We start from the raw sequence: 27,714 nt of genomic DNA, 5'->3' as shown, positions 1-27,714 counted from the left end.
AACCACGCCATCTGTACAAACTGTGCAGAGTTCAACATGCTTACGGTTAGAAAGGCTTATGATTTATGCTTGCTAGTTAAATATGCTTATGATTTAAACTTATTTTCTCTGGCAAGAAATAAGCTAGTCAGCACCGTAGCCTAGCCAGATGATGGGAAATAGAAATATATTTCAATGATATATATTTGAACTTGCTGAGCCTTGTAAAAGCTACTGTTTTCTTTTCTTCCTATAACAAAAGACCCATCAGCCTGTAAGGATTCCAGACATTTTTTAGCATATTCACTAGTGGAAGCATTTAAAAGTTTCTTTTCTTTTGTTTTGTTTTCTTAACAGTAATCATCACACTGAAAGAATCACTGAGAAAGGAAAGGCATGCATGCATGGTCTTAGCCTCCTAAACACGGTATGTGAGGTGGGAAGGCAGAGCCTGTATGAACAGAACAACCAACAGCAAGTTCCAAAAGTACATCCATACCCGCTAGATGCTAACGTCAACAGAGCACGCACAACCACCGGAATCAGACTCCAATATGAGGAGACAGTACAACATTTTAAAGTCTTCTGTGTTATGCCCTGCCCCTCACAGATTTCATTAAATTCGCTGTGTTAAAATTAATTGGGCATCACACTCATAATCTTGAATTGCTTGCTCCTACTGTAAGACCGTAGAGATGAATGGAAGATACAAGAGTTTTCAGGTGTTTCTGTTTGCTTTGAAGGGATGTATTATGCAACCAGAATGGAAGAATTGATTCATTTCTTCTTCCTTAGGTGGGACACCTGAACCACCCAAGTAGTAGACTTAAGGTACTTAACTCTCCTGAATAAAAGGTTTTTTTTTAAAAAAAAAAAGGAATTTGAATATGCAAAATGTTTTCCACGAGGTCAAGGTGAGTCCTCTGGCAACTGCACTCACTTCAAACACCAGAAACCAGGAGCCAGAGACTCTGCTACAGGCTGGGCACTGTGAAGGGGCTCCACGCACAGCACAGCCGTCTGGTGAGAGCTGTGCTGGAATAAGCAGGGTTAGGACAACTGCCATACATATATCTGAAACACGGTGAAGATCAAGATAATGCAACTGCGTGAGATTTTAAATCCAGAAGATGAAAAGGTATTTTTTTAAATGACAAGAACCCAAATCCAGAGTAAGAACTAGTGGTGATAGATGAAGAAAGATCTCGAAATCAAGTCCCGAGAAGCAGTAACTCGTAAGCACGCTCTAATTTTTTTTTCTTGAAAAAAAGAAGGGCTATAATAAATCCATAGCAATAGAGTCCCAGATGCAAAAACAGCAAAGACTCTGGTATGAATAAACATTTGCACCAAACATATAAATCACTACTTTTTGAGTGAGAAGAACACAGGCTCAACTTACCTTATCGCTGCAAAAGGCTGGAATAAAAATTACTGGCTTATAGAAGCAACTTTCACATGTATCTGAACATCAAACACACACAGATATAAAATCAAAAATAACCAGATCAGAAAAAGTTTTCAGTCTGACCTTAAAAATACTGAGCAAATCACTAGATGAGACCAGATCAAAAGGAAGGGCATTACACCAGCTTGTAGCCAGATGTGAAGGGGTCCCAGACAGCACAGGGCACAGATGGTATAAAATGGGGTGGTGGGGGAGGGGGGAGGGGTGCGAGTCCATATGCAACATGAGGCAAGCAAACCGGGTTCAGCTTACACAGGTAAGATGGCGGCTTGAAAGAATGAGTCGCTTTCAAGCCAGCTGATAAGATTTGAAACGGGAGACAAATGTTGCTAGCTGCCTCCAGCTGAAGTGTGTGCAGTGAGTTTAAATTTGAAATTCTCTTGTGTACTAATCCAACGGGAACAGAGGCTCCCAGAGGGTGCGTGCAAGGTCATGGTGACTTAGGGTTAGTGAATACCAGAGGAGCTAGCGTCAACAGGGCTTACAAACACCTACAGTGGGTGAAAGCAAGCTCCATTACCTGGTTACAGTCTGAGAAATTTGAAGGGAATTTAATAGTCGCTCCCCAAACATCTGCGCTTGAGAATAGCCTGCTCTGTGTGTATTAACGTCTCCAAAGTCTTCAGGAGCGCCCATTCATTACATAGTGATAAACTGCGCTCTGCTTTTCCTTCTCACACCTTCAGTAAGAACTGCTTCTTTGCACAGAGCAAGACAATAGACACAGTAGCTTCCCACCCAAAACTCAGAAGCAATTTCAGGATCATCTCTGTAACACAAAGTTGCCAGCTTAACAAATCTCAAAACACTTCTTCCCAAACATGTGCAAGAAAAGAACACATCCGACCTTAAGGGTCAAAGTTGAAACTGGACATTTGTTTCATTCTATGAATAAAGTCAACTGTCCTTTTGTTGTTGTTTGTTCAGGCAGCAACCAAAACAATAACATGTAACACACATTCCTGCAAACCCATGATTCCAGAAGGACACAGAGCATAGAATATCCAAAGGGCAGTTTATTGGATATTCTAATACGCACATCTGACACACACAGATACAATGAGACTGTAGATTTCAGTAGCAATGACGGACAAAGAAGTACTGACTTCATGATGACCTCTGCTCACCATCCGCATGCTTTGGGGAGTGCCTATCTGATTCTTTTTAACACTTGTATGTATTAAAGACTCCCTCCAGTTTAGTAACAGCTTGGCTAAGCTACGTTTAGAAAGTGACAATTAATTTTAGTGGAAGCTCATTCCCAGGCTACTTTGATAGTCCTCCGAACAGTTTTGCGGTATTTTACATGCGCTTTTATAGCTCTGTAACATTCATTTAATCTTGTTCAATGATGCTGAACCCCAGACGCCATAAGACATTATAGAAAAGTAGTTACCGCACATATGGAGTAGCTACGTTTTTCTGAACATTAATTTTCCTTCTCTTAACAGGCTGAAATGTTATTTAGAAAAGAGCGAAGCCGTGGCTCTGTATTAAAGGTTTATATTATGGACTTCCAGAAATGGGCTACCTATGATGGCTGTGGTCCTAGGCACAAAGTTCTTATTAATGAGTATCTTCTATCTAAGCTGTGATGGTTTTCCCCGAGATTGTTGGTGTTTACCCTCCTATCAGGTATCTGTGCCTCACATGTCCAATGCAGTGGTTGGATATAATCAGAGGTCCTCAAAAACAAGGTCTAAAGACCTGCATGGTGCTAGCTCAAAACGCAGATGCCCAAAGCTCCAGGATGCAGCTGGGGAATGCCTGATAAGCTAGCGCCCCAGTGGTCCTGCTGCGCACTACACAGTCAGACGCACTGGCGCTGCCGGATGATCTCGAAGGTCCCTTCCACTCTCCAATTCCATGTCTTTGGGTTTTCTTTGCAACTTTGACTCCTGTCAGCACCATGAAGGATGATGACTTCCAGCCTCAGCAGATTAACTAAAATGTTAAGAAGTCTTCATAAAAAAAAAAAAAGCAAAGCAAAACAAAACATAAAGCTAACCTAGTTAGATGGTTAAGGAATCAGTTTGGGCTTTTCCTTGAGAGAGGGGAGGGAGAGGAAGGAAACCCATCTTACTGCCCCAGCAGCTCATTTTCCAAGGGATTTTTCTATTCATTCCCTTTCCCCCCACTCTGTGACTCGTCCTGGCTCTTGAGATACCCATCCAGGCTTTGCACGGTTCTGAGCCAACAAACTCCAAAGAGTAAGTTGAGGTGATCTCAACTTTAAGAAATAAACCACACACAGGCAGCCCTCTATTTTCATCGAACACAGGGAAAGGTAAGGGCAAATTTGCATCCTTAAAGGAATTCTATAATTATCTAAAAAGAAAGGACGCCTAATAGTTTGTCATCATTAGCCATGCTAATCGAATATTATAAAACGCTCCCTGTATTCTTATGTTTATTTTTTATCTTTACAACTACTTAAAAGACCAAGGAGAGGCTTGGAGCTGAGATTTTTTTTAAAAGCATGTCTGTGATTCATTTTTATTAGACGTATAAGAATTAAATGTCTATCGCTAAATATGATTTGTATGTAAAGAAAGTTCTGTAGTGTCCTATAGCAGCACGCAGCAAGATGTTAAAATAATCCCCTACACACAGCAGAACTCATTCTGCCTCTGGTCCTGAACCGACAGCTGGGAGGCAGCGCCACCATGTGATCGTTGCGGATGCTGTCAGTTTTGTGTAAGAATGAATGCTGGGATGCTTGGGAGTGGAGCATCTTCCTGTTACACTACAAATCTAATGCCATTCAGTCAGGGGGCTGAGTGGGAAAGAATAAGCAGCTGTTGACATGAGAATGTCTGAGTATATGTTGTTACTGTAGCCAGAGTGGGTCAGAGACTTGGAGCTGATCAGGGTGACTTGTTGGGGGAGGAGAGTTAATGGTGACAGACACATTGTCTTCCGCACATGGAAGCCTGTGTAGATTACAATCCACAGACTTTGGTGTCCATCTCTACTGGTGTCTAGGTCACCATCCTTCAAACTTGGACAAGTCAGCCAAGGCTCAGCTACTATACTGTATATTGTGTCTACTGGATGCAATTACATCTAAAGTTCCTTCTGACAATGAAGTTTTATGACTGCATGGACAGAGTAGACATGCTACTAAAGCAAAGGAGGGTCTAGAGAACTTAACCTTATGGGTTCCCAGGATCTTGTTTTCCTTCTCATGTTTGTTCTCTCTCATGGGAACCACAAATCTAAATTACAGCAATGCAGGTTTACTGGGTCGATTCAGAAATGGGAGATCGCTGAGGTGAAAGAGCAAACCTTAGAAACATTCCGAAAGTGTTTACAAAAGTCATGGAAACGCTTCAAGGACAAGGCTTTCACGGCTACTGCGTGTCCTGATTCAGCAGGTGCATCTTTCCCAGTGTAAGCAAGGCCTGTAATACGGCAATTTGGGATAATAGGATGGAGGAGAAAACACACTGGTTTCCACCAGCTTTCCGGGCTCTGCCTCAAGAAAGCAAGCCCTTGGCTTCTGTGTGGTTCTTTGCAGAGCAGACCAGGCTGTACTCGCAGGACTTGGCTAAAGGACCAAGATGCTACTGGAATTGACACTTGCCCCAGCAGTAGTGAAGATGGCTGAACTGCTCTGACACCGAGTCACATGCTCCCAAATGTTGCCTCTGTCTCCCCAGAGCATCAGCTTCTTTAAGGAGGCAGTGAAAGGCTTTAAACTGCTTAAGTCAGATTAGTTCTCAGAGTCAATTATGACTAAATATTCAATTAAAACCATTTCCAAAGCAAAATTTGACAAACTCCACTCAAAGTAATCCAGATGACAGGTTTTGAACATTAAGCAGCTAAATACTGTTCATGTTTAGTGTTTTCCAAAGAGAAACAGCTACAGAAGTTCACGGGATGAAAATCTACTTTGTGTGCTTGTCACATTTCATGTTCATAAATGATAGAAACTCAGAAGCATTAACATAAGCCTAACATTCCTATTTATTTTTATTTTATTTTATTTTTACTTCAAAAGCTACATACATGCAAAAATTGAACATGTCATCACAAATGCTTTAAATAAAGTTTAAAAATAAAAATTCCTCAAAATTTATTTACTTATGGAAATATATGACAATTATAATAAGGAAGTCAATTGTATCCTTTTTTACTAATCTATCAGAAAAATACTTATAGTATTAAAAGGAATTTCAATACATGTCCAGAATAAGTTTTAAATACTTGAGTTATACTTTTAAAGCAAGTTTAGAAACTGTTCAGCAAAGTAAACGTCATTTAGACAAATGCATCCTGGGATATTTCTAGAAGTATCCAATAGCCAGATTAGTGAAATTGCCTAGGGACTTCAGTTCAGAAAAGAAGTAACTCCTAAACTCTGACAGCTAATTATTTTGGCGGAGTGTTTAGCAATGCAAGTGGAGGCCACGACTTTTATAAACAGAGGCTACTGAGAGCCATTTAAAATATGGGAATGGGGAATTTTATTTACAAATACACGTGGAAGGCCTGGAGCAGCCCCATTTCTCTGCTGGCCAACAGTGCAAGGGGAATTAAAAATTTGTTCTTTGATAGGTATAGACACTGCACTGGTCCCGTGGCTATAAACCTAAGCCAGGAGGAGGGAGGCCCTTTACAGGGAAAATTACCAGGAGCTGGGGCAAAGTTGAGGGGGAACAGGAGCCCAGGAAGGAGTTGCAGTGCTCTGAAAAGTTTTCTTCTACTGCAGCCAATATTTCTTAGGTAGTGTAACCCTATAGCTAATAACACAGTTAAGAGAAAGGAGATGCACTCAAATTCAACTGTGTGCATGCCGGGGTTGCCACCAATTTTCAGAGAGGACACATGACAGGGATCACTTAACACAGGTGTGGGAATTGACTTGGAAAGTTCTAAGTGGGTAAACACGAGGTTTCCACTCTGGACAAATCATGGGGCTTGCTTCAGTTGAAAAGGCCAGACTGGGATTCCGGTTAGAAATACTAGCACAGGGGGCTCCAGAATCCTAGAGTTTGATTTGAGCCTGACAATTGTGATGAAAGTTTTCATGATAGGCAAACCAACAATTTCTTTTCCTTCTACTGCTTTTAAAAAGGGTTTTAAGATGTGCGGGCCATCAATGAGCAAGGTTTCTATGAAACACACAGACAAAGGAACCAATGCCCAGCTCACAGTATGCAGGCAAGTGTCACAACAATTTATCAGAAAGGGGGTTTTGCTAGGCTAGGCTTCCTCCTGGTGCCCTGTGGTTTCACAGGCAGTCCTGTGGCGATTATGCAGATGTTCCTTAACAAGGTACAGTAGAGCTACTGAAGGGGAAACCCAATTCTTATGCCTCAATGAAAGGGTGTGCAGAAAACAATAATTACCCTGAATAAGGAATCTTACGGGGAGGAGGAGAGTGCAAGGCATGGAGAATTAAGAAAGCTAAAAAAGAAAAAAAAAAGTTTTCTTAAAAAACAAAACAAAACAAAAAAAACCCCAAGGATATGATGGCAGAAACCCACAGGCTCTCCCCCAACCCCACCTGCCGCTTGGAGTCCTAACCGCCCCTGTCCGCAAGGACAGAAACCCACTCTAAATGGACCAGCATCGGGCTCCGGCAAGTCTTCTCTTCACTCTCCCTCCTGTTAAGACCGTTTCCAAAACCAATCAGCAAAGGATAAAGAATTCTTTACAGAGTGCAATTAGTGTTTTCCACGTCCACCTTCAAAAGCATGATGCTCTTCATGGGCTAAAGGACAGAAAAAAACAAAAAGGAAAAGAAGGAAAGAAAACTTTAAGCAAAGGATGGGCCAACCCCTCTAGGCATCTCATTCAGCTTCCCCAGATGTTGGCAAGAACTCAAATACCTTTTTTTTTTTACTTTTTCTTTTCTTCCTTTCTTTTTTAAAAATTGTGCCAGTAACTGTTAGCTAAGGCGTGCATTTCCTGAGAAACGTAATAATGAAAATGAAAACAAGGGATAAACAAGCTGTGGGCATGCTGCCTGCTTCTTCTTGCTGTGCCTGGAGGAGGGGATGGGGATGACTCATCCACACTAGCTGATGAGGAGGGGATGCTGGGCTCTAGGCAAACGCTACAGGGAAAATGAGTCCCACAAAAATGCATGGGAAGGGGGAAACCTATGACCCAAGAAAGAGCCATTCAAAAGCCTACCTTCAGGAATAAAATAACACAAAACAAAACAGAACCATACCAGGGGCGTGGGTCATATCATGCCCCCTGCTTTTCAACACCTTCTGTGGGAAATAAAACTTCATAAAATTGATGGTTCTATTATTTTCCCCAACCCTCACCCTTCAGGGGTTTCATAGTTTGTCCTGTGGAATTACTAATTAGGAAACTGACAATAAAAATTATGCTCCTCAAAGACTTAAATTTTTTAAACTGGAAGACAAGAAATGGGAGGCCCGTGAGACACACATTAGCTGCAATGCAAAGGGCCAAGTTTAAGTCAGGTGGTGTCTAGATGTCACCACGAGGCAAGGTCTAATACAGTCAGGGCTATTCAGTGCAAGTACATCCACTCGCTCATCCAGGCCATAAAGGGAGGCAGAACTGAGTGCCCCACTTCACCTCCATATCCCTCCTATTCTTACTTTTAATATAGACTACCGAGAGTGAGGCCAACACGTCAGCGGTCCTTTAAGATCATCTCGGGTAGCTACTCCAAGCAGCAATCTGTCTAGATAAACCACTGGGAAAGATGCACCTTCTAACTCCCAGGGTGACTAGGACTGGTGTCCTAGTATCTACCCAAGTTTAATTGCTTATCTTTCAGAGTTTCAATTTCCTAAATATTTGATTTTTAAAATATGTTCTTTATTTGAGTATGTATCTGCATGTGCAGGTACAGATGCATGTGTAGGAGGCAGTGCATGTGTGTCAGGGAGGGGAGGAGAGAGGGAGGGAGACAGAAAGGATAGGGAGGACAGGGAATAGTCTTGGCTGTTGTTCCTCAGATGCTATCCATCTTATGTTTTGAGTCAAGATCTCTCACTGGCCTGGATCTTGCTAAAGAACAGCCTGGCCAGCAAGCACCAGAGATTTACCTGTCTCCATTTCCCCAGTGCTGGGGTTATAAGCAGATACCACCACACTCAGCTTTCTGTATGTGTATGCGTGTCTACATGTATACGTGTGTGTATACGATGTGTATGTGTGTATAGATGACATGTATGGTATGTGTGCATGTGCATTGTGGTGTGTGTATGTATATGTGTGTGTGGTATGTGTACATGCTGTATGGATACCTGATTGTACCTGTGCCTCATGTCTACAGGCTGAGGAAGGACACTGGGTGTCCTGTTTTGTCACCTCTGACATATTCTTTTTTTTGTAAATCTTTTTTTTTTAGATTTATTTATTTATTATGTATACAACATTCCTTCCATACTTGCTTGCATGCCAGAAGAGGGCACCAGATCTCATTATAGATGGCTGTGAGCCACCATGTGGTTGCGGGGAATTGAACTCAGGACCTCTGGAAGAGTAGTCAGTGCTCTTAACCTCTGAGCCATCTCTCCAGCCCACCTCTGACATATTCTTTGAGACAGACTTTTTCACTGACCTTGGGACAGACATAGGGCCAGAAAGCATTGGCGATCCTCCTGTCTCTGCCTGTATAGTGTTGGGGTTACAGTGTGTGTGGCAATGATCAGCTTTTCATACAGATGCTGGGATGTGAACTCAGGTCATCATGCTACATAGCAAGTGCTACTGCCAACTGAGCCATCTCTCCAGCCCTAGCTATTTTCTTTAGTGATTTATTTTTATACTACATGCACTCGTGTGGGGGTATATGAGTGCGGTTGCCTGTGGGATCCAGAATTGGGTGTCAGATCCCCTAGACCTGAAGTTTCAGCTATAAACTACCTGTCACAGTGTTGGGAGCCGAACTCAGGTCATTTGCAAGAGCAGTACACAATCCTCACTGCTGAGCCATCTCCTTGGGCCCTAGTCCAAGCTATTTTAAAATGTGGGTTCTGGGGATTGAACTCAGGTCACTAAGAACTAGCTCCCCAGCCCTAATTCCTATCTTTAATAAAGATATTTTAGGGTGGACACCAAATGAAACATAGATTGGTCTTCAGTGAAATATTCTGTTTCAGGGCCAATGTGAGGAAACCATAAGAATGTTAGCAATGCTGATTTGCAAATTATAAACCCAAAGGCAGTGTTGAGGCAAAGGTTTTTCTTATCTCTAGGTGTGCGGGTGGGAGGGGGAGTAGAGGGGAGGTTCAGGACAGCCACAGCTGATGCACTGAAGTGTCAAAGAGCAGATACACTGCAATACTGTGAGCATCTGGGCATTGAGGGTCATTTGTCACCCCTGGGGCAACTGGGGAAACCATTAGAGGATTTCAGATCCAGGAGCCAGCAGACTTTTAGTAGAAATCCACACAATTTCTGGTGGCTGAAGAAGCTATAGAAAATGTGGACACGAATGAGTGCTTCCTTATGCAACCAAGCTCCTGAAGCTTGTTACTGATATAATTTTCATGTGTTACAAACAGTTTTGCTTTTCCCCAATCATATGAAAATGTAGAGACTGCTCTCGGCAACGTTCACATGTAATGACTGAGGTGGGGGCGGGGGAAAGGGAGTCAAGAAGCTGGCTCCGTTTCAGTCCCTGGCTTTCCAATCCCTGTCCTACACAACGCTCACGCCAGATCAAGGCCTTTGTCCTTCAGCTGTCCAAGGAACTTAATGGAAGCAGGGAGGGTGTGTATAAACTGTGAGTGTCCCCCTCAAATCTTCAGTCTTGGATGGAAATCACATTAAGTGCCACTGTCCAGTTCTTCATCTGCCTACGGGGGCCAGGACTGGTTATTCTGGCATTCTCCTGGCATCCCAGTCAGCCAGCCAGCCAACTTCTACAAACTCCAGGCACCAGGATCCCATTAATAAGACAAAGGTGGCATGAACCGGCCCCTTCCAGCCTAGCTCACCCAGGACTGACCCTTGCCCTGTGAACCAGCTTCTATCCAGACCCCATTTTCCCAGATCACTTCTATAACACACGCGGGCAACTGTGCCAAGGAAAGGACAGCCTGCTTCACGTCAAATCCAGGGAATTCCAATTTTTAAATTGCACACTCTGAGCTTTGAAATGTTCAAGGGTGTCATTAAAAGGCAGTTTTCTGCTTAGAGCGGCAGCTAGTTTCTTCTGACTCACATACCTGACATTATCACCTACCTTCAGGGTGTCTATCCAGATGTCATTCAGCTAGCCTGGGTGCAACTTCCTTTCTCCTTGCCTGACTCCCCCACAGCCCCCTCCCTGCCTTCTGCCACCACTCCAACATCTAAGTGGTGGTGAATCCCCTGCCCTTGGGCATTCTTATGTGACTATGCCTTGGCCCTAAAGCTGGAGCCTAGTTACCTAAGTAGATACTGACTTCATGCTGAGCTGCTGACCAGTTTGTGACCTGTCAATTTGCTCACAGAACTGTAAAGAAGAAGGAACCTTGGAGATCATCTGAGACCAACCTTCTGGACACAGGTAAGAAAGTGAAACTGCCAAGGGTCATGCTGGTAGAGTGTGGTTAAAAACCAACGACTCTCAACCGCTTTCTCCTCCTAGGAGTCAAGTGCGGGGCCACTTGAACTTGGCACTAACTCACATTTCCTTTATAGTTTTTGCTAGTTATCCTTATGGGCTCTGGAGACCCTTTGACACTGGGGTGAACTGGAGTTGACAATGTCCCTCTGGACCATTAATGGTGTCCATGTGCCTGCCCTGTCCACACTGCACCGCATTTCCTGTCTCTTTCATTTTCAGTTTTCTATCACAGTTCTGAGGACCAGCGCCCTCTAAGTGCACGGAGCATAGGATCCATTTCCCTGTGTGGACCCTGACCGTTGGATGATGGCTACAGAATTCCTCCCAGGGAGGCTTGCGTTTTCATATATGCTGTAGCACAAGGCCAATCACAAAATTTAAATGTGTTTAGCCTCTCGACAAGGGCCAGGACTAGTGAGACAATGATGAAGTATATTTCGGAAATTCTAAGATGCCTCCTGCTCTGTACCCCTGCAAATCTCAAAACCTCTAGGAGTCAACAATGCATCCTGGTTTAACTAAAAACCTTTGATTACTTTTTCTTCCTTTAAACACTAAGATACTAGGGTGTACTATGATCAAGAGCATCTTAGACTCAATGAAATACAATAATAAGAAAAAAGTGGGGTTGTGACTCCTAGGACGGTTCGGGACATAGACAATCCATCACAAATGTGTGTGGGGCTGTCAATCGTTCCCTTTAACTCACTACTGAGCGTGTAGCCTACCATGTGAACTACCAGACACCAGTCCAAAAGTGCTAAGATGTTTTCATTATGGAAAAAATTGACTGTTTCTAGAAAGAACACAAAAGCAATGAACACAAATCACAATGGAAACAATGGGTCCACACACCTATTCACACCAAGAGCTGATGTACCACTGCATGTGAATTCCTGGTGACTCTGCCACAGTCACCAGAATGATGAAGTGGTAGCATTTCAGTAGGCCTGTCAATCATACCTGAACTCCCCTATACATACAGATGTGAGACATTATAAATTTCTGTGTAGGAAAGGATGATTGACCATCTGCCTGCCATCTTACTGACTGACTTGTGTATGTATGTGTGTGTTTGTTATTATTATTAACAATAGAATAAAATTTTCTCTGAAAAAAAATTTAAGCTCAGGTTTAAATTTTTGAAATAACAAATACGATGTGTATTTGCTTTTAGGATCCATGTACTTTGGCAAGAACAGAATCTCCTATTAATTTCTGAAACTAAACTTGATTGAAAAAACCCTTAAGAGCATTGTGTTGAATTGCTTTCTGCATTGATAGAGCTCTAAGTGGTTCTGCCTTTGCCTCACTTGTAATACGCTTCTCTCTCTGGAAGTCTGGTAGAAGAACCTTGAAAAAAGTGACTAGAAAAGAAGCACTTACGTTTATAAAACACTGCTTTAAAAGTTATGTGGGGCAGGAGCTCATGGATCTTCTCCAGCACAGTAGCTTCGCCCACTAATGAGGCGTTGACATTCCAGACCTGGATGACATCCTCTCGGTCCCGGACACTCACACTGACCCCTATCACTTCATCATCTGGGGGAAAAGGAGGAAAAGGCACGAATGAGTAAACAACCACAAGCCAGTCTGGCCACATCGAACGCCCATCACTTTAGCTGTGAGTTATGGGTAAGAAGGGCACTTGAAGTGACTGCTTCCGTGGGGGACTGCTGCAGAAAGTCAAGTCGGCACAGACGCTGCAAGAGCTGCATCATATTTAGCCGGGGACTCGATAAACAGAGTGTTCAAGCCAAATGAATTTTCCAGATAAGTAATTTTACCCTTTTTAACACGTTACCCAAAGCTTTCTGTCAATTTCTGACTCTGTTTTGATGAGACTTTTTCTAAAATAGGTTGCATAATTCTCTGCCCTCTGAAAGCCAAGTGAACTCAGATGAACTTTTTGCTTGAAGCCTGGCCTCTCTATTAAGAGCAGCAAGACTTTCTGTGACTTCCTGCTAAGCCTTTAGAGGCCTTGGGGCTGTTAGCACCATCTGCTTTGAAACCTGCTGGACCCAGACACCCAGACGCTGTGTGTCCACGGCTCCTCTGCGTTGTCTGCTCTTTTCCTATTCACTCTGCCCTCTGGTGCTTCCTTCTAGCAATCACCCCTCTGGATGGTCAATAGGCATCAACCTACACTGATCACTGTGGGCTTTCTCCAACATGGGGCTGCCACAGAGACACTTGAGCATGGTGGCCGCATGATGTGCTATGTACCACAATGCTCCTGCGTACTCACTCTGTGTACTCACACTAACTGTGTACTCACACTCTGTGTACTCACACTCTGTGTACTCACAATGCTCCTGTGTACTCACTCTGTCCACACTAACTGGTAGCAAAAATGAGAGAAGCAGAGGCATTTGGCTCTAAGTTTTGAATGTTCATGACACATTCATGGAGCAGAGTCAGCTCTCTGTACTTGCATACTCTGCTCCAATACGCAGCATGCAAGAGAGAGGCGTTTCTGCAGTTAGGGAACTTTATCTTAGCTAATACATGCTGCTAATTTGCCATCTCCTGTAAGTTGAAATGTTCAAGCCATCAATTTTTCTACTTGTCTCCTGGGCATTTGAACATGTTAAAAAAAAAACCAAAAGGAACAACCCAAATATTCATAAACTGCTGCATGACTAAACAACATGAGGTTTATCTACTGGTGGGTGGTCACAGTGATGGCAGAGGTGGTGGACGTGGTGGTGGTCATGGTAGTAGTGGCAGTGGAGGTACTGGTGACTGGCTAGATGGCTCAGCCAGTAAAGTATTAGCTTTGCAAACCCAAGACCTGAGTCCGATCCCAGAATCCATGAAAAAGAGGCTTGCTGGGACCTACATGTTGAGTATGATTTACATAGTGACACACCCAGTCTATCCAAAGAAACTATTTTCTATGAAATAACTCCCCTTTCTCTACCTTCCTCTCTACCTGTTTTCCTTTATGAATGAATTTGATCATGGCTATGGGAGCGTGCATAATCTAACACCTCATGAGCATGTATATAAGTGTTCAAAATTGTGCAAAATGAAACTATGGTGCTCAGAGTTGAACTGATGGCATCCTATGAATAAGAGAGAGATGAGGGAAGATTGGTGGGCAAGAAGACACTGATGTCCTGCTTTCACTAAGCTGGCATGATTACCTTGTGACTTGTTGTCAAGCTCCACAGCTCTAATGTTGGAGTTTTTCTGCACACACATCGCATTCAAACACTAGTAGAAACAGAAGCATCTGCATCTGCTCATGACCAGACTCAGACTCTCTCATGTCACCAAGAAAAGTACTGTTCCTGTTTTGTTCGTTGATTTAAAATAATATAGTTGTCAGAGTTTGATGATAAATTTCACGTGAAAATAAAATTAATACACAAAGAGGTGATCCAGCATTTCACTCTCAAGAAGGGCCAGGACACCAAGAACTCAGTTTGGAGGGGAGATGTGAGTGTCCCCAATCCTTTGGGATTATCCTTTTCTACACTGCTGGCAGTGGGTGAGGTAATCAGCAGATGCCAAACAGGGCAAATGGTCATTATTTCAGTCTGGCATGGCTTCTGACAAACAGGAAGAACATTTTTGCAAACAGTGTTGTCAAAAGCCCAGGGCTCTTAGGAGAAGGCAGGTCCATGGTGAAATACACAAAGCTCACATGGAGAACCAGCCAGCGACACCTGGATGGTGGCAGAGCCCTGGCAGCAGAAGACAGCGAGACTGGAGGAGTCATGGTTTAAAGATGCTCAAGAAGCGAAGGCTGAGGAAGATGGGCTGGAAGCTTCAACAGACAGAGTTGGTTAGTAGACGTGCTGAAGGTTAATAATTAATAGTGTCCTCCTTTCTAGTCAGCCACAGAAGAACTGGCCTTCTTTGCTCACTACTGGGTATTTCCTATTACTTACAGGGACTTCTGTATTTATAGCTACACACAGGGTGTGCTTTGGGATGTGCAGGACAAAGTTGTTAACTTTGCTCCACTGGAACAGAAGAAACCTGAACTGGTAAAACCATTTCGCTAAACACACAATCTGTCTGAAGTGAGTAAAAGTGGCGTGAAAAAAGCAGTACAGAAAGGCAGAATGGCTGAGCACTGCCCCCACCCACATGAGGTAAGTGTGAGATTGGTCATGGGACCTTCAAGGTGATAAGAGCTCTCAGTGACAGCCTAAGCCTGGGTGCCAACTGGTCCATACCAGTTCACTTAACAAACAAACAAACAAACAATAACAAAACAGCAAATGAAGCAGATAAAACCCAAAACCAAAAGCAGCATGGAAGAAAAATAAAAAACAAAACAAACAACAACAATAACAAACCCTAAAATCAACAACAAAAACAAAACAAAATAAAAAGCCCCACAAATCTTTACTTTAAACATACCCCCAGAAGTTTTGGGGAGGAGTGCCCAAAGGAGGAAAGAGATCGCAACACAAGCAGTTACTCATCTCAGTGGTGAACTAAGATGGGCTCACAGAGGGAAGGAGGTGTGAGAGCTCATGGCTAGATGCATAAGGTCCACGGTTCCAGCCCTAACAAACACACACACACACACACACACACACCACACACACACACACCACACACACACACCACACACACACACACCACACACACACACACACACCACACACACACACCACACACACACACCACACACACACCACACACACACACACCACACACACACACCACACACACACACACCACACACACCACACATACCACACACACACACACACCACACACACACACCACACACACCACACACACACACACACACACACACACACCACACACTCACCACTGCTCTCACAGGGGCTCTATGAAAGCCTTGTCAAAGCCTTCTCCAAAGGCAAGTTCCTGAAGCTCTTGTTTCAGCCTTAGCTGGGAGATTGTGGGCAGGAACAGTGAGACATCTTTGTCTCCCAGTGTCTGCCTCTCTGAGCAGAGCCAGGAGAACAAGGGGAAAGGAATAAAGTGAGAGAGAAAAGGAAGTGACTGTTCCTATCCACCCACAGATCCCACTGGGCATGGCAGACACTTTCCCCCTCTAGGAGATGAGGCAGCTACCGGAAATCTACAACTCATGCTGGCCCACTGACGAAGATTTCTCTTTTCTTTCTGCCTATTTATTTATATGGGATGAATGTCTATAACTGTAAATATATATATATATGCCTACATTATTTCATATATATGTATATATATTCACATGTATTTTTATGGATGTAATATATATTCAGCCCTTGATATTTATGAATGATAAGTTCTAGAGCCCTCCATGCCATGGATGCTTAAGTCCCTTATATTTGCACATAATATTTATCTAGGTATTTATTTTGCAGCAGTTTGTTTTTGCACACCAGGTGGGTGTTCTACCACAGAGCTCTACCGCCAGCCCACACTGATTTTCAAACATTTCTCTTTTACTTGTAACCCTCAACACAAATGCTGTGCAAGCTGTTTGCACTGTGTTGTTCCTTGAATAAGGGGGATGTATGTGTGTGTTTAGTTCAGACCCTCTTCATGCTTTATGCTATTTCTGATCTGTGAATCCATGGGCACAAGATCTGAGGATAGGAAGGGCTGACTGTCCACACATGTAAACATGCACGAAGAGCTTAAATACACACATCTCACACAAACACCACGCCACAGAAACAAGTCTAAATGACATCACAGCTACAAAATCAACACCTTGCAGGCAGGTAGAAAGACAGAGGTCTGTGATAACAAACATGAACCAAGCATGCCAGAGTGTGGGTAACTGGGCTGTGGCCTTCCTACCTGCTGCCACACAGTCTGCGAATTGCTCCCCAATGGTCGCTAACAACAACTCTTTCCAAACTGTGGACTGAGGTAGGAGAGAAAAAAAAATAAAAACAAGACAATGTTTAGGCAGTTATCATCAGCTGCTAAAGAAACACAGTTTCCCCACCCACAGTTGGAACCTACAGACACCCCCAAATCAAACTGAGTATGTGTCATCATACAGGTATGGGAGCTGAAGTGGCCCAGGGCCTTAACTGCTAGTGAAGCCCCCATCAACTCCAAAAGAACCGGGGCCCATAAACCTTCGACTCACCTCATTTTTTGAAGTCTTTAACTCTTACTCATTGAGTGTACCAACCCATTACATTTGAGAACCATTAGTAAAACCCTTCTCTTTGTTTCTCGACTGCAGTTAATGGAGTACTTAAAATGTTACCACTTAAGATGTTACTCAAGTCAAGAATGTTAAGAAACATTGTTATTTACTGAATGCTAGAGACTTGAACAATTCCACGTCATGCTGACAGGTTGTTTGCACAGACTGATAAATTTATGTACTACTGTACACACACAATTTCCCTGGAAGTGATGCTTAGCCTGCACGCCCTTCTGCCTCCTGCCAGTGAGAAGCACCAGAGCTCCTTCTATGGGGCATGTACTGATGCTTTCTCACAAGATGTTGGAGGTGCAATGGCTTTCCTAAATTTTCCCTGGAAGAAAAAAAATCTAGGTTCCCCCTTGCCATGGCTCCTAGGCTTGGAGGCCTCCCAGAGCCCAGTCTGAATGGAGAAATTGCTCACTTTACTCCTTGTGACCTGGGCAGGCCATTAGCTTCTCTAGCTTTCATCTTGGTGGGAATAACAACAGGACTGACCTCATAAGGCTGTTGCAAGTATAACATGTCAATAACTGCATCAAGAGGGCTCAGGATTTAAGACTGCATCATAAACAGCTGCATGCATCATATGCCAGCCGCTCAGGACACATTAACTGTTAACAATGCTTATTATTACATTCTAATGAGCTTGCAGCAGCTGCTTATATTTTAATCAAGGCAACAGCATTTAACTAGGGAGCTGAAGGTGAACCCTTACTCCTAGAAAGGCTTATGTCTTCTTTCCTAGCCCTTCCCTTCTCCCATCTGTCCAGCTTTGATCTTGAGCTGGAGTGGGAGATGAGAGCAAGGCAAGGGAGCCTTCATGCTTCTGTTTTGAACACAGGCAGCTGTAGCCTTCCCGACTTCCAGTGGGGGACTGAAACATAAGAGCCCAGGCATGAAAGTGCATCGATGCCTAAACTCAGCCTAGTGAGTTGGCAAGGGGGAACAGGACTATTCTATGGGTGTGGGCATCACGATGGCTTCCACTAGAGTTCCAAGTCTAGGGTGATTCCTAGTCTAATTCCAAATAAGACACATACATTTGCAAAGCCCCAGGGTGGCTCTCCATTGCCTCAAAAATAAGCAAGAAAATAAGTGCAGTAACACACAAGAAAGGCGGGAAGCATGCTTAGTGAAATTGAAGGATATCTAAGAGCATCTCGCTCCTTTTTATTTTCTGCTCGCTCTCTCTTAGCAGGGCAGAGGGGTTCATACACCTTTCTGGCTCCCGCTTAGCCGCTCTGGTGTATTTCATGTTTGCTGTGTAACAACCAGGTCTGCAGCCCTGCCCAGCGAATTTGGTTGTAACTTCAATTGTGCGCTCATGGGGAGATGACTCCTGTACACGTGAGGGGTCTCGCAGAAGCACTGTAATTCTTTGAACATAATCACATGGAAGAAACTAGAAAAAAAATCGCCCTTCTGCCCATATTTCTAATGATTTTTCTTCCTTATGTATTTATTGAGTGTGTGTGTGGGGGGGGATGTGGTAGCCAGAGGTTGATTTCTGGTGTCTTTCTCAATCATGTCTCCACCTTATTTTTTGAGAATGAAGATCTTTTCTTTTTTGTTTTTTTGCTTTTTTTGGGACAGAGTTTCTCTGTATAACTGCCCTACTTGCTTTATAGACCAGGCTGGCCTTGAATTCAGAGATCCAACTGCCTCTGCCTTCTGAGTGCTGGGATTAAAGGTGTGCACTGAGTAAGGATCTTTCCATTGAACCAGAGGTCACTGTTTTGCCTAGACCAGCTGTCTGGAAAGTCCCAAGGATCTTCCTGTTTCTGCCTCCCAGCAGTGGGTATCAGATATTCACAGCCAAACCAGCTTTTTTACATGGGTTCTGGGGATTGGAACCCAGGTCCCTATGCTTCCACAGCAAGCACTATACCAACTGAGCTGCACCCTCCCCCCATTTTTGCTTTTTATTTTTTGTTTGTTTTTTTACACAGCGTCTCACTGAATAGCATAGGTAAGACTTGAACTCATGGTTCTCCTGCCTCTATTTTCAGCTTCTAGGATCACAGGGATGTGCTTCTGTGCCCAGATAATTTATTTTGTCTCTTTTCAAAGGAGTCTGTATTTTCCCAGGGCTTGTGTAAACTAATTTTTAAGGCTTACGCTCACGTTTCAGTAGTAAGCCCACGCCTGGGGAAACTAAACTGCCGAAGCTTGTCCAGCTCCACGAATCCCCATAAAATGCGGAGCCCCTATAGTACCCCATTTTTCAGGCCATGGTCCTTCTGGAGGTGTTTCTGTCTTTAGGCAAGAAGACAGAGCCTTTGTGGAAGACCAGCTTGCATATAGGCAACAGCTACCATGAAGATCTTTGGCTTTGCTCTAAAATTTATAGGCTCTAGACCTTGATGGCTACACAATACAAGGATGCCATTGCATGATTTCTGTAGAGTCACAATTACACGTTTTCTTTCTTTCTTTTTATTTTCCTTTTTTTTTGAGGCAGGATTTCTCTGTGTAGTCCTGGCTGTCCTAGAACTTACTCCTTAGACCAGGCTGGCCTCAAACTCATAGAGATCTGCTTGCCTCTGCTTCCCAAGTGCTGAGGTTAAAGGTGTGCACCACAATACCGGCTTTTTCAATTAGACATCTTGAAGGTGACACTATTAAGTGACCATAACCAATGTTAGAAATGAATTTCTCAACCTAGGGCTGCCAGGAGACATCTGGACAGGTTCTCTGAAGCCCAACACGCGCCACCCCATGCCCAGACAGTTCCAGGAGCTGCTCAGCAGAGACCTACCGTGCCGTCCTTGGGGACTTTCATCTTCCACACGCCACCCTTTGCATTACTCTCCTCCTCCCTGCAGCAAAGAACAACATTTAATGTTTCACTCCATGACGAGGGGGTATTGCCTTTTCCGTTTAGTTTAACAATAGCTGATAGGAAAAACCAAAGTGCACAGGTATTTTTCAGTAAATATTCACCAGCCTTATGATTGAGAACAAAAGCAGACGAATGAAAAAGGAAGGGAATGGAGATGAGAGAGGGAGCAATATGGAATTAATTGTGACCAGGACGAATGTGGGTGCAGGGTTACAAGGTTCTCATTCTCAAGGAGGTGGTACCCAGGGCCTTCTTGACTCCCTGGGGATGGACAACTGATATATCAGTTTTGCAGGTGTGAAGATCTACACATTCTAAAGTACATTCATATTATTGTCTCATTTAATTCACATGGAAACTTGCATCACAGCTTTACTAAATGTTGCTGTGGTGGACCATGGTTTGATAGACACTTCCTGTCTAGAAAAAGCATTCCAATTTCCCTGTAAGAGGCCTCTGGTAGGACTGATTCCATATGTTAGCTTTAAAGACACACTGGTTTGCTCATGAGACCGTTTCTTCCTCATTTCATGATTGGCGAGGGATGGAGAGCTGATGCACAGTGGCGGTGAGCCCTAGATTTTATTGTGCTTGGAGAATGCTGACACTGGTAAACTTGAAGCGCATATATCACAGCTCACACTAGCAGGACTGTGGACTGTGTGTCCAGCTATTTAGAAGGAGAAGAAGGTTAAGTTCAAGGCTTAGCATGGTTACAAAGTGAGTTCAAGACCAGTTTGGGCAACTCTGTCAGACCTTGTCTCCAAAAAGGGGGCTGGGGCGAGGGGCAAGGATGTGGCTGTATTTCAGTGGTAGGGTGCTTGCCTAGCACACGCTGCAAGGCTCTAGGTTCAACCCCAGTGCTTAAAAAGCCTGGGACTTGAGAGATCTATTTTCCCACAAGCAGGAAAGCCTGACTGAAAACGCAGCCAACACTGAAAGAGCAAAAGGACTTCATGGAGTGTCAGAGTCCAGATGAAACATGGAAAGCCAGATGTGTGAAACAGCAGCCCTAACCGTGGACTTCTCAGTCACAGGCTCCCACAAAATTCCACTTTGCATTTGTTCAATTTACGTTTCTATCATTTACTGAGAAATGAACTGAAACAGAATTTTATGTTACTTCTGAGTAAGTAACTGTGAGAGGTTAAAGGATATAAAGATTTACTGGCATTAGAGGCCCCAGCCTGGACGAATTAACTGTCCAAATGCCCTCACTACTACACCAAGCAATTAAGGAAGCTACAACAGGCTCCTCTGAGAGCCCGGGCCTTGATAAGCAGGGCACACTTCTGTTATGAGGCATGGCACAGGGGAAAAGAGTCCTCATGAGGTGCCCAGCTATTTCCCGCCCACCTTGACCTCCAGGTGAACCCCTGACACTTACCAAAGTGGTCTCCTCTCTCCTCTCATTAAGTGATAACTACATCTCAAAGACAAGCTGGTCACAGGAGGGATGTTATTGTATACGCTCCAGAATATCTTTAAAAGAAAAACACTTCATTTAACATACCTAGTATTGATTAACAATGTCAGTACATTATATAATTAATGTGTTAAAGAAAAATATTGATTCTCATTAAGTCCTAGCCATTTTGAGTGGACGTTTTTCTCATTAGCTCTTTGAAATTTTTAATGCGGAACATTAAAACGTTGTTCCTTCTAGATGTTAGGCTAGGTTCTATTTTTTTAGAAAGCTATAGATGAAGGAAGCACTCCTAAGCAACATGGACCATAAAACCAGAAAAGTAATAATGTACAATGCCAAGAGTGGAGTTATTTTTTTCAGATTCTTTTATTTTATGTGCTATGACTCTTCAGCTTACATGTCTGCATGTGCACTGTGTGCATTCCTGGTGCCTGCAGTGGTCAGAAGTCAATGTCAGATCTCCTGGAACTGAAGTTATAAATGGTTGTGAGCCATAATGTGCGTGTAGGAACTGAACTTGGGTCCTCTGCAGTAGTAACAAGGGCTGTTAATGACTGAACCATCTCTCCAGCCTCAAGGACGGATGCTAATAAAAGTTGTTTTCTATTAGGAATTTCTGTGTTAAAAATGTAGATTTCAGCTGCTCTTGTAACAAGAGCATGTGAGATGGATATGTTGATTCACTAATCTTAAAATATATGGCGCCTAGATCTTTTGTTTTTGAAGATTTGATTAGAAAGATTACAGAAAGAGTCTGTGTTCTACATTTCAACATGATCTTACCCTAAGACCTTCATCAGGGGTTGGCGAGATGGCTCAGTGGTTAAGAACACTTGTTATTCTTGCACAGGACCTGGGTTCTGTTCTCGGCACTCACATTAGGTGACTTACAGTCACCTGTGACTCCAGGTCCAAGGGTTCTGATGCCCTCTTCTGACCTCCGTGGAAATGTGAACACAAATGGTACATAACCAGACAGGCAGGAATGCACATGTACACATATATAAAACAAATTAAAAGATCCTCATGAGTTCTAATTTCATCATCAATGGAGACTCTTCATACATAAGTTGACCCTATAAAACTCGGCTTCTTAAAACTGTGGGTCATGACCTCAAATGGGGTCGCAAAGATACTGGTAACAGGATAAGGTTTCTAATAGGCAGCAACAAAATTAATTCAAAATTAAATGAGTAATCAGTCTGGGGTGTTTCTTGGAGCATTTGCCTGTGCTGCTCACGTAACTTCACTACAGTCTTGTTTCTGAACACACGACATGTGCACTCTGCACTGGGCTTTCTGTCACAAAATGCAATACTAATGAGCAAGCCTGGGTCACTCCACTCAGATTTGGGAAGACTGTATGCCATCACATATGAACTATTCTGTTCTGGTAGAAGCATAATGTTCAATTACGGAATACCATGACTTTTAACCCTTTCCTACCATCATTCCTCAACATGTAAGTATCAAGTTAGTAGATATTTGTATTGGATTGGAACGTTTGGTTTGAGGGCTAGAGAGAGAGAGTTCAGTAGTTAAGAGGACTTGTTGATTTTACAGAGGACCCAGGTTCAATTCCCAGCACCTACATGACAACTCACAACCATCTATAACTTCAGATCTAGAGGATTCAACACCCTCCTCTTCTGTGGGAGAATGCTCTTACACGCTGTAAAGATTTGTCATTCGTATTGATTTAATAAAATACTGATTGGCCTATTAGCCCAGACTTATTATTAACTGGCTCTTACAACTTAACTCATAATTCTTGTCTCTTTAGCCACATGGCCTGGTACCTTTCCTCAGTGCAGCATTCCCACCTTGCTTCCACTGCATCTGGCTGGTGACTGACTCTCTTTCCAGAATTCCCCTAGTCTGGTTGCCTTGCCTATACTTTCTGCCTGGCTACTGGCCAAACAGCATCTTATTAAACCAATATGTGTGACAAATCTTTACAGTGTACAAGAGCATTGTCCAACAGCACTCCTCTGACCTCTGTGGGCACCAGGCACACATATGATATACACAAAGACAAAACAATGCATACACAGAAATTAAAAATGTTTTAGAATGTTTTGTTTTTAAAAATTGCTGTTTGAGTTGCTTGCTTGCATTTCAATGAAAAAAAATTGTCTTGGGATTAGGACAGCATTTCCTATGACTTTGAAATGGTTGTGAAAACACTTTTGCCAGGGTGGAGAGATGGCTCAGCAGTTAAGAGTACTGGTTGCTCTTCCAGAGGTCTTTGAGTTCAATTCCCAGCAACCACATAGTGGTTCACAACCATCTAGAATGAGATCTGGTGCCCTCTTCTGGAGTGCAAGCATATTTGCAGGCAGAACACTGTATGTTGGAGGAAGCTGCTAGTTAGTTCCCAGCTGCTCAGCCCCCAAATAATTACATAGAAACCATGTTATTTAAATCACTGCTCTCTCCATTAATCTCTGTATCGCCACGTGGCAGTGGCTTACGGGCAAAGTTTCAGCATGTCTGACTCTGGTGGTGGCTCCATGGTGTCTCTGACTTTGCCCTTCTTTCTCCTAGCATACAGCCTAACTTTCCCTGCCTAGTTCTGTTCTTCCCTGCCATAGGCTCAAAGCAGATCTTTATTCATTAACCAATAAAAGCAACACATAGACAGAAGGACCTCCCACACCAACTGTATGCATAATAAACAAATAAATCTTAAAAAACAACACTTTTTCCATTTTGTAGTACATGTTTATGTAAAGTGGCATTCTCAGCATTATTATAAAAACAAATGTCTATCAACTCCAAAACATGTTGAATAAACTCTGTTCTGCAATATCAAATATTCAGCAAAGATGTATTCATTTAGATAAAAATTAAGCATTTCCATCTCATTAGTATGTATATTTGCTTTTCTCTTAAATGATATACACACATATGTGCCAAATAATTGTTTTAAGATAAATGTTCTTATAATCCATTATCAGTAATTTTTAAATGCACATACTTAGTTTATATTCCTATGTACCCATGTCCACATAAACCTCTGTCAGATCCAAAGGATCAAGAGTGGAGACAGTTCTAAAACACATGCATTTTCAGAGGAAAGGGTCTTGCTAACAGATACTCTCCAGGCATGGTACTTAGCAGAGCCTTTAGAGTGTTACCAAACCACATTTCCCTTACAGCAGACTCTGCCAGGAAGAAGTCTGTAGTGCTTTGCCTGGGGCTAAGGGTGGAAAGGAAGGCGAGAGGAAGGATATCAGATCCTGCCCCTTTCTCTTGCTCTTCCTAGAGGGATCAGAGAACAGCTCGGCAGCCAGGCCATAAGGTACCAAAATGTAGTATATATGAAGTCTGTGTCCTCTGGCCTTCATACATACACATGCACAAACAAACACAGGTGGATGAACGGCAGTGATGGTAATGATGGACGGAAAAAAATTTATATAAAGTATGCGTTGGGAGACTGATCAGCAGGGAATCCACTTCAAAAGTCTTCTACTTAAATGGTGCTAATTTAGGCAATCACAAAATTAGCATGGTGTGGTAGTAGATCATCTACCAGACTGGTGTCCCTGTGGAGGGGCTGATGCCCTCTCTTGTTCCTGCAAAGTAAAATCTCAACACCTTGGCTTCTGTCCATGGTGGTACCATGAGTAGGCAGAGCTGGAACTTGATCACCAAGGCCCTAATTTTTAAAAACTACTAAGCCCTTTTCTTTGACGATGCTACTGTATGTTTGGTGCATATCTTTCTCCAGTCTTAGGAGCCACAGACAAGTCGTGTGTAGAGTTACAAGATGAGGGACACCTGTCGACAGTGTCTTCCAGTCAGTCAGATGCCCTTACCTCCACATAATTCGGTGATGCGCATAACTCTAGCCCAAGACTCTTGCTATGACATGGCAATGATCTCTGCAGAATCCATGGATAAAATGTTGCAAAACCAAAAAGCCCTGTCGAAGAGCAAGTCAAAAGGGTGCTGCTGACAGTACACTTCAGCTCTGAAGGTCAACCCTTCCAAAGCTCCTCCCCTGACATCCCTGCCAGTCTTCTACAGCCCTGACCTTTTGCATAGCATTTGAAGTACTTAGAGAGCAACACACAGCACACATTTCTTTTATCTCAAAACTGAGAAAAGGCCAAAGGACCCTGTTCAGGGTTGTAGCCTTGGGAGAATAAAAACAAGAATATCCCTGAGCTTGTGTACTTTGGCAGATCTGGCAGGAAGAAGACAGACTAGCAAGATGCAATGGTGGACTGAACTCGGAAGCTGTTTATTGCTGTGCATGTTTGTCCTTGAACCTACAATGGGAGCAAATGATCCAGATACGCCTGTGGGAAGGGACCCACTTAGAGAGCACATGGCACCGAACAGCTGCCTTCCTGTTGTGGCAAACTTCTCTCCTCTGCTGTCTACTTGTTGGTATGTCTGCTAGAGAAGGAGCTTGAGGGAGGAACTAGCATTGCACACTCCTGGAGCCCTGCTCTTCCCTTCAGGAAGAAAAGGACTGCAGCAGTGCAGGTTTAATGATTCACCATGACTGTCTCGGTAACACCAAAATGTTACCACAGGTTCGACTTTGCAAGTACATTTCCAGAGGGACCAGGTTTATAATTAATCCTCTTCAGCCTTTAAGAGGGCACTAAAGTACAGCTAAGCACAATGCTTCTTAATGATGGTTAAGTGTTCAGTGCTCCCTGACCCCACAAAGCACGATGATTACCCAAGGGCTAGCATACGTGTCGATGCTGGTACCATTCATTCGGTCAGCATTTGGAGACTTCAGTTGTATGCCTGCATGTGTCTTGCACTGGGATGGAACTAAGTTAATGTGGAAGGACAGCTCTGGCGTGCAGGGCACTCACTGGCTTTTAGCGTCACTGTTGCTCTCCTTGAGGACGGGAGGCAGGTCAGACCCTTGTCCAGTGAAGTCTAACATCTGGATTTAAGATATTGCTTCTCAGAAAAGGTCACACAGTCATCAAAAGCCCATACCCCCTGCACGCACAGTAGAATTACCACATAGCTACCTCCTCGGGTGATTCAACAACAGTTCACTAAAAGCAAGTGTGAGGTCTACATAAGCATGCAAGACATGTTCGGATATCAAATATGGAGGGCAGACCTGTGAGAGATTTTTTTTTTTTTTGCTTGGTTTGAAATATGTGAATCTACTTGTAGTCCAGACTTTTGAGGTGGGAAGACACATGTTTAATCTGGGCCACACCTTCTGCTAGAAGTTCATATATGAGCATGGAAGAAGGAAGTTTTTGCTCTTTGCCTTGTGAGCCCACCCATTTTTTCACTGGCATTGGAGTCTACTTCTTTGGGATACCAGCATATCCTGAAGACCAGCTGAGACATCTGGCCTTGTGGACTCAGCAACTACCGGATTCTTGAGCTTTCCATTCACAGCCAGCCACTGTTGGATAGCTGGACTGCAGCCTGGAAGTCATTCCAATAAATCATCTGTACACACACACACACACACACACAAACAAACACACACAGAGAGAGAGAGAGAGAGAGAGAGAGAGAGAGAGAGAGAGAGAGAGAGAGAGAGAGAGAGAGAGAGAGAGAGAGAGAGAAAGAGAGAGAGAGACAGAGAGAGACAGAGAGACAGAGAGAGAAAGAGGTGGGGAGGGAGATTCATTTTATATGTTCTGTTACTCTAGAGAACTCTGACTAATACAGGAGGGAATGAGGAAATAAAGGAAAGGGGGAAACGGGAAGGGGAAGGAAAAGAGTAAGGGAAAGTTCAGTAGAGAAGGGAGCAAGTGAGAGAGGAAGAGAGAGGAGGGGAGGGAGGAAAGGAGAGGAGAGAAAAAAGGGAGGTGGAAAAGGGGGAGAGGAGAAAAGAATGAGAAAGGGGAAAAGGGGAATGTGAGGCTTTCTTCCGTGTCGCAGCATGTATGGCGGGAAGTGTTTGGACACAGTGAACAAACGGATCTCTAATCACCAGGGCTCCCTACCTTCCGAGTCCAACACACTGGAGAGAGCCAGAGCTAGGAACTCAGCAGTCAGCCTCTTTGGCTGGATGTTTCTAACTCAGCAGACCCCAGGCTGAGAGTAGAGAGCTGCTGGTTTGTAAATGATCACTCACACTGCAGACAGAAGGCTTTGTTGACTTAGTCTGAGCTGAGGAGAGAAGAGTGGAGTCTGAACCTTGAGGAGGTGGGGGAAAGCCAGAGTCTGGGGAAAACCCAAGCACAGCAGTGTACACCTCTTTTCTGGACACGGTCCAAAATGCTGAAGTTCCTAGTCAAGGTGGAAAGGACAGGAAAGACGACACACCAGCTAGGGAACTATATTA

General features: G+C 43.5%; 1 protein-coding gene across 6 annotated transcripts in view; it reads right to left on the bottom strand.

Annotated features, from left to right (window-relative positions):
• Positions 1-5,498: 5,498 nt before the first annotated feature.
• Eif4e3 (eukaryotic translation initiation factor 4E family member 3) overlaps positions 5,499-27,714 on the bottom strand; it is a 77,163-nt gene continuing 54,947 nt past the window's right edge. For 4 of the 6 annotated variants that reach the window (XM_038320959.1, XM_038320955.1, XM_038320957.1 and 1 more), the window contains exons 3-7: positions 21,381-21,475; positions 19,910-19,970; positions 16,788-16,854; positions 12,390-12,545; positions 5,499-7,169 (exon numbers count right to left, since the gene is read on the bottom strand). In XM_038320959.1, the coding sequence (XP_038176887.1) occupies positions 7,123-7,169; positions 12,390-12,545; positions 16,788-16,854; positions 19,910-19,970; positions 21,381-21,406 (357 nt within the window). In that variant the 5' untranslated portion in view covers positions 21,407-21,475 and the 3' untranslated portion in view covers positions 5,499-7,122. Of the gene's footprint in view, positions 7,170-12,389; positions 12,546-16,787; positions 16,855-19,909; positions 19,971-21,380; positions 21,476-22,205; positions 22,254-25,246; positions 25,340-27,714 lie in introns of those variants that run through there. The other 2 variants (XM_038320960.1, XM_038320961.1) reach the window with 2 other exon arrangements.

The sequence above is a fragment of the Arvicola amphibius genome, chromosome 2, assembly GCF_903992535.2.
Source record: "Arvicola amphibius chromosome 2, mArvAmp1.2, whole genome shotgun sequence".
Classification (NCBI taxonomy): Eukaryota; Metazoa; Chordata; class Mammalia; order Rodentia; family Cricetidae; genus Arvicola; species Arvicola amphibius.
The sequence above is the reverse complement of the archived record's forward strand: the minus strand, read 5'-3'. Positions and strand labels throughout refer to the sequence as shown.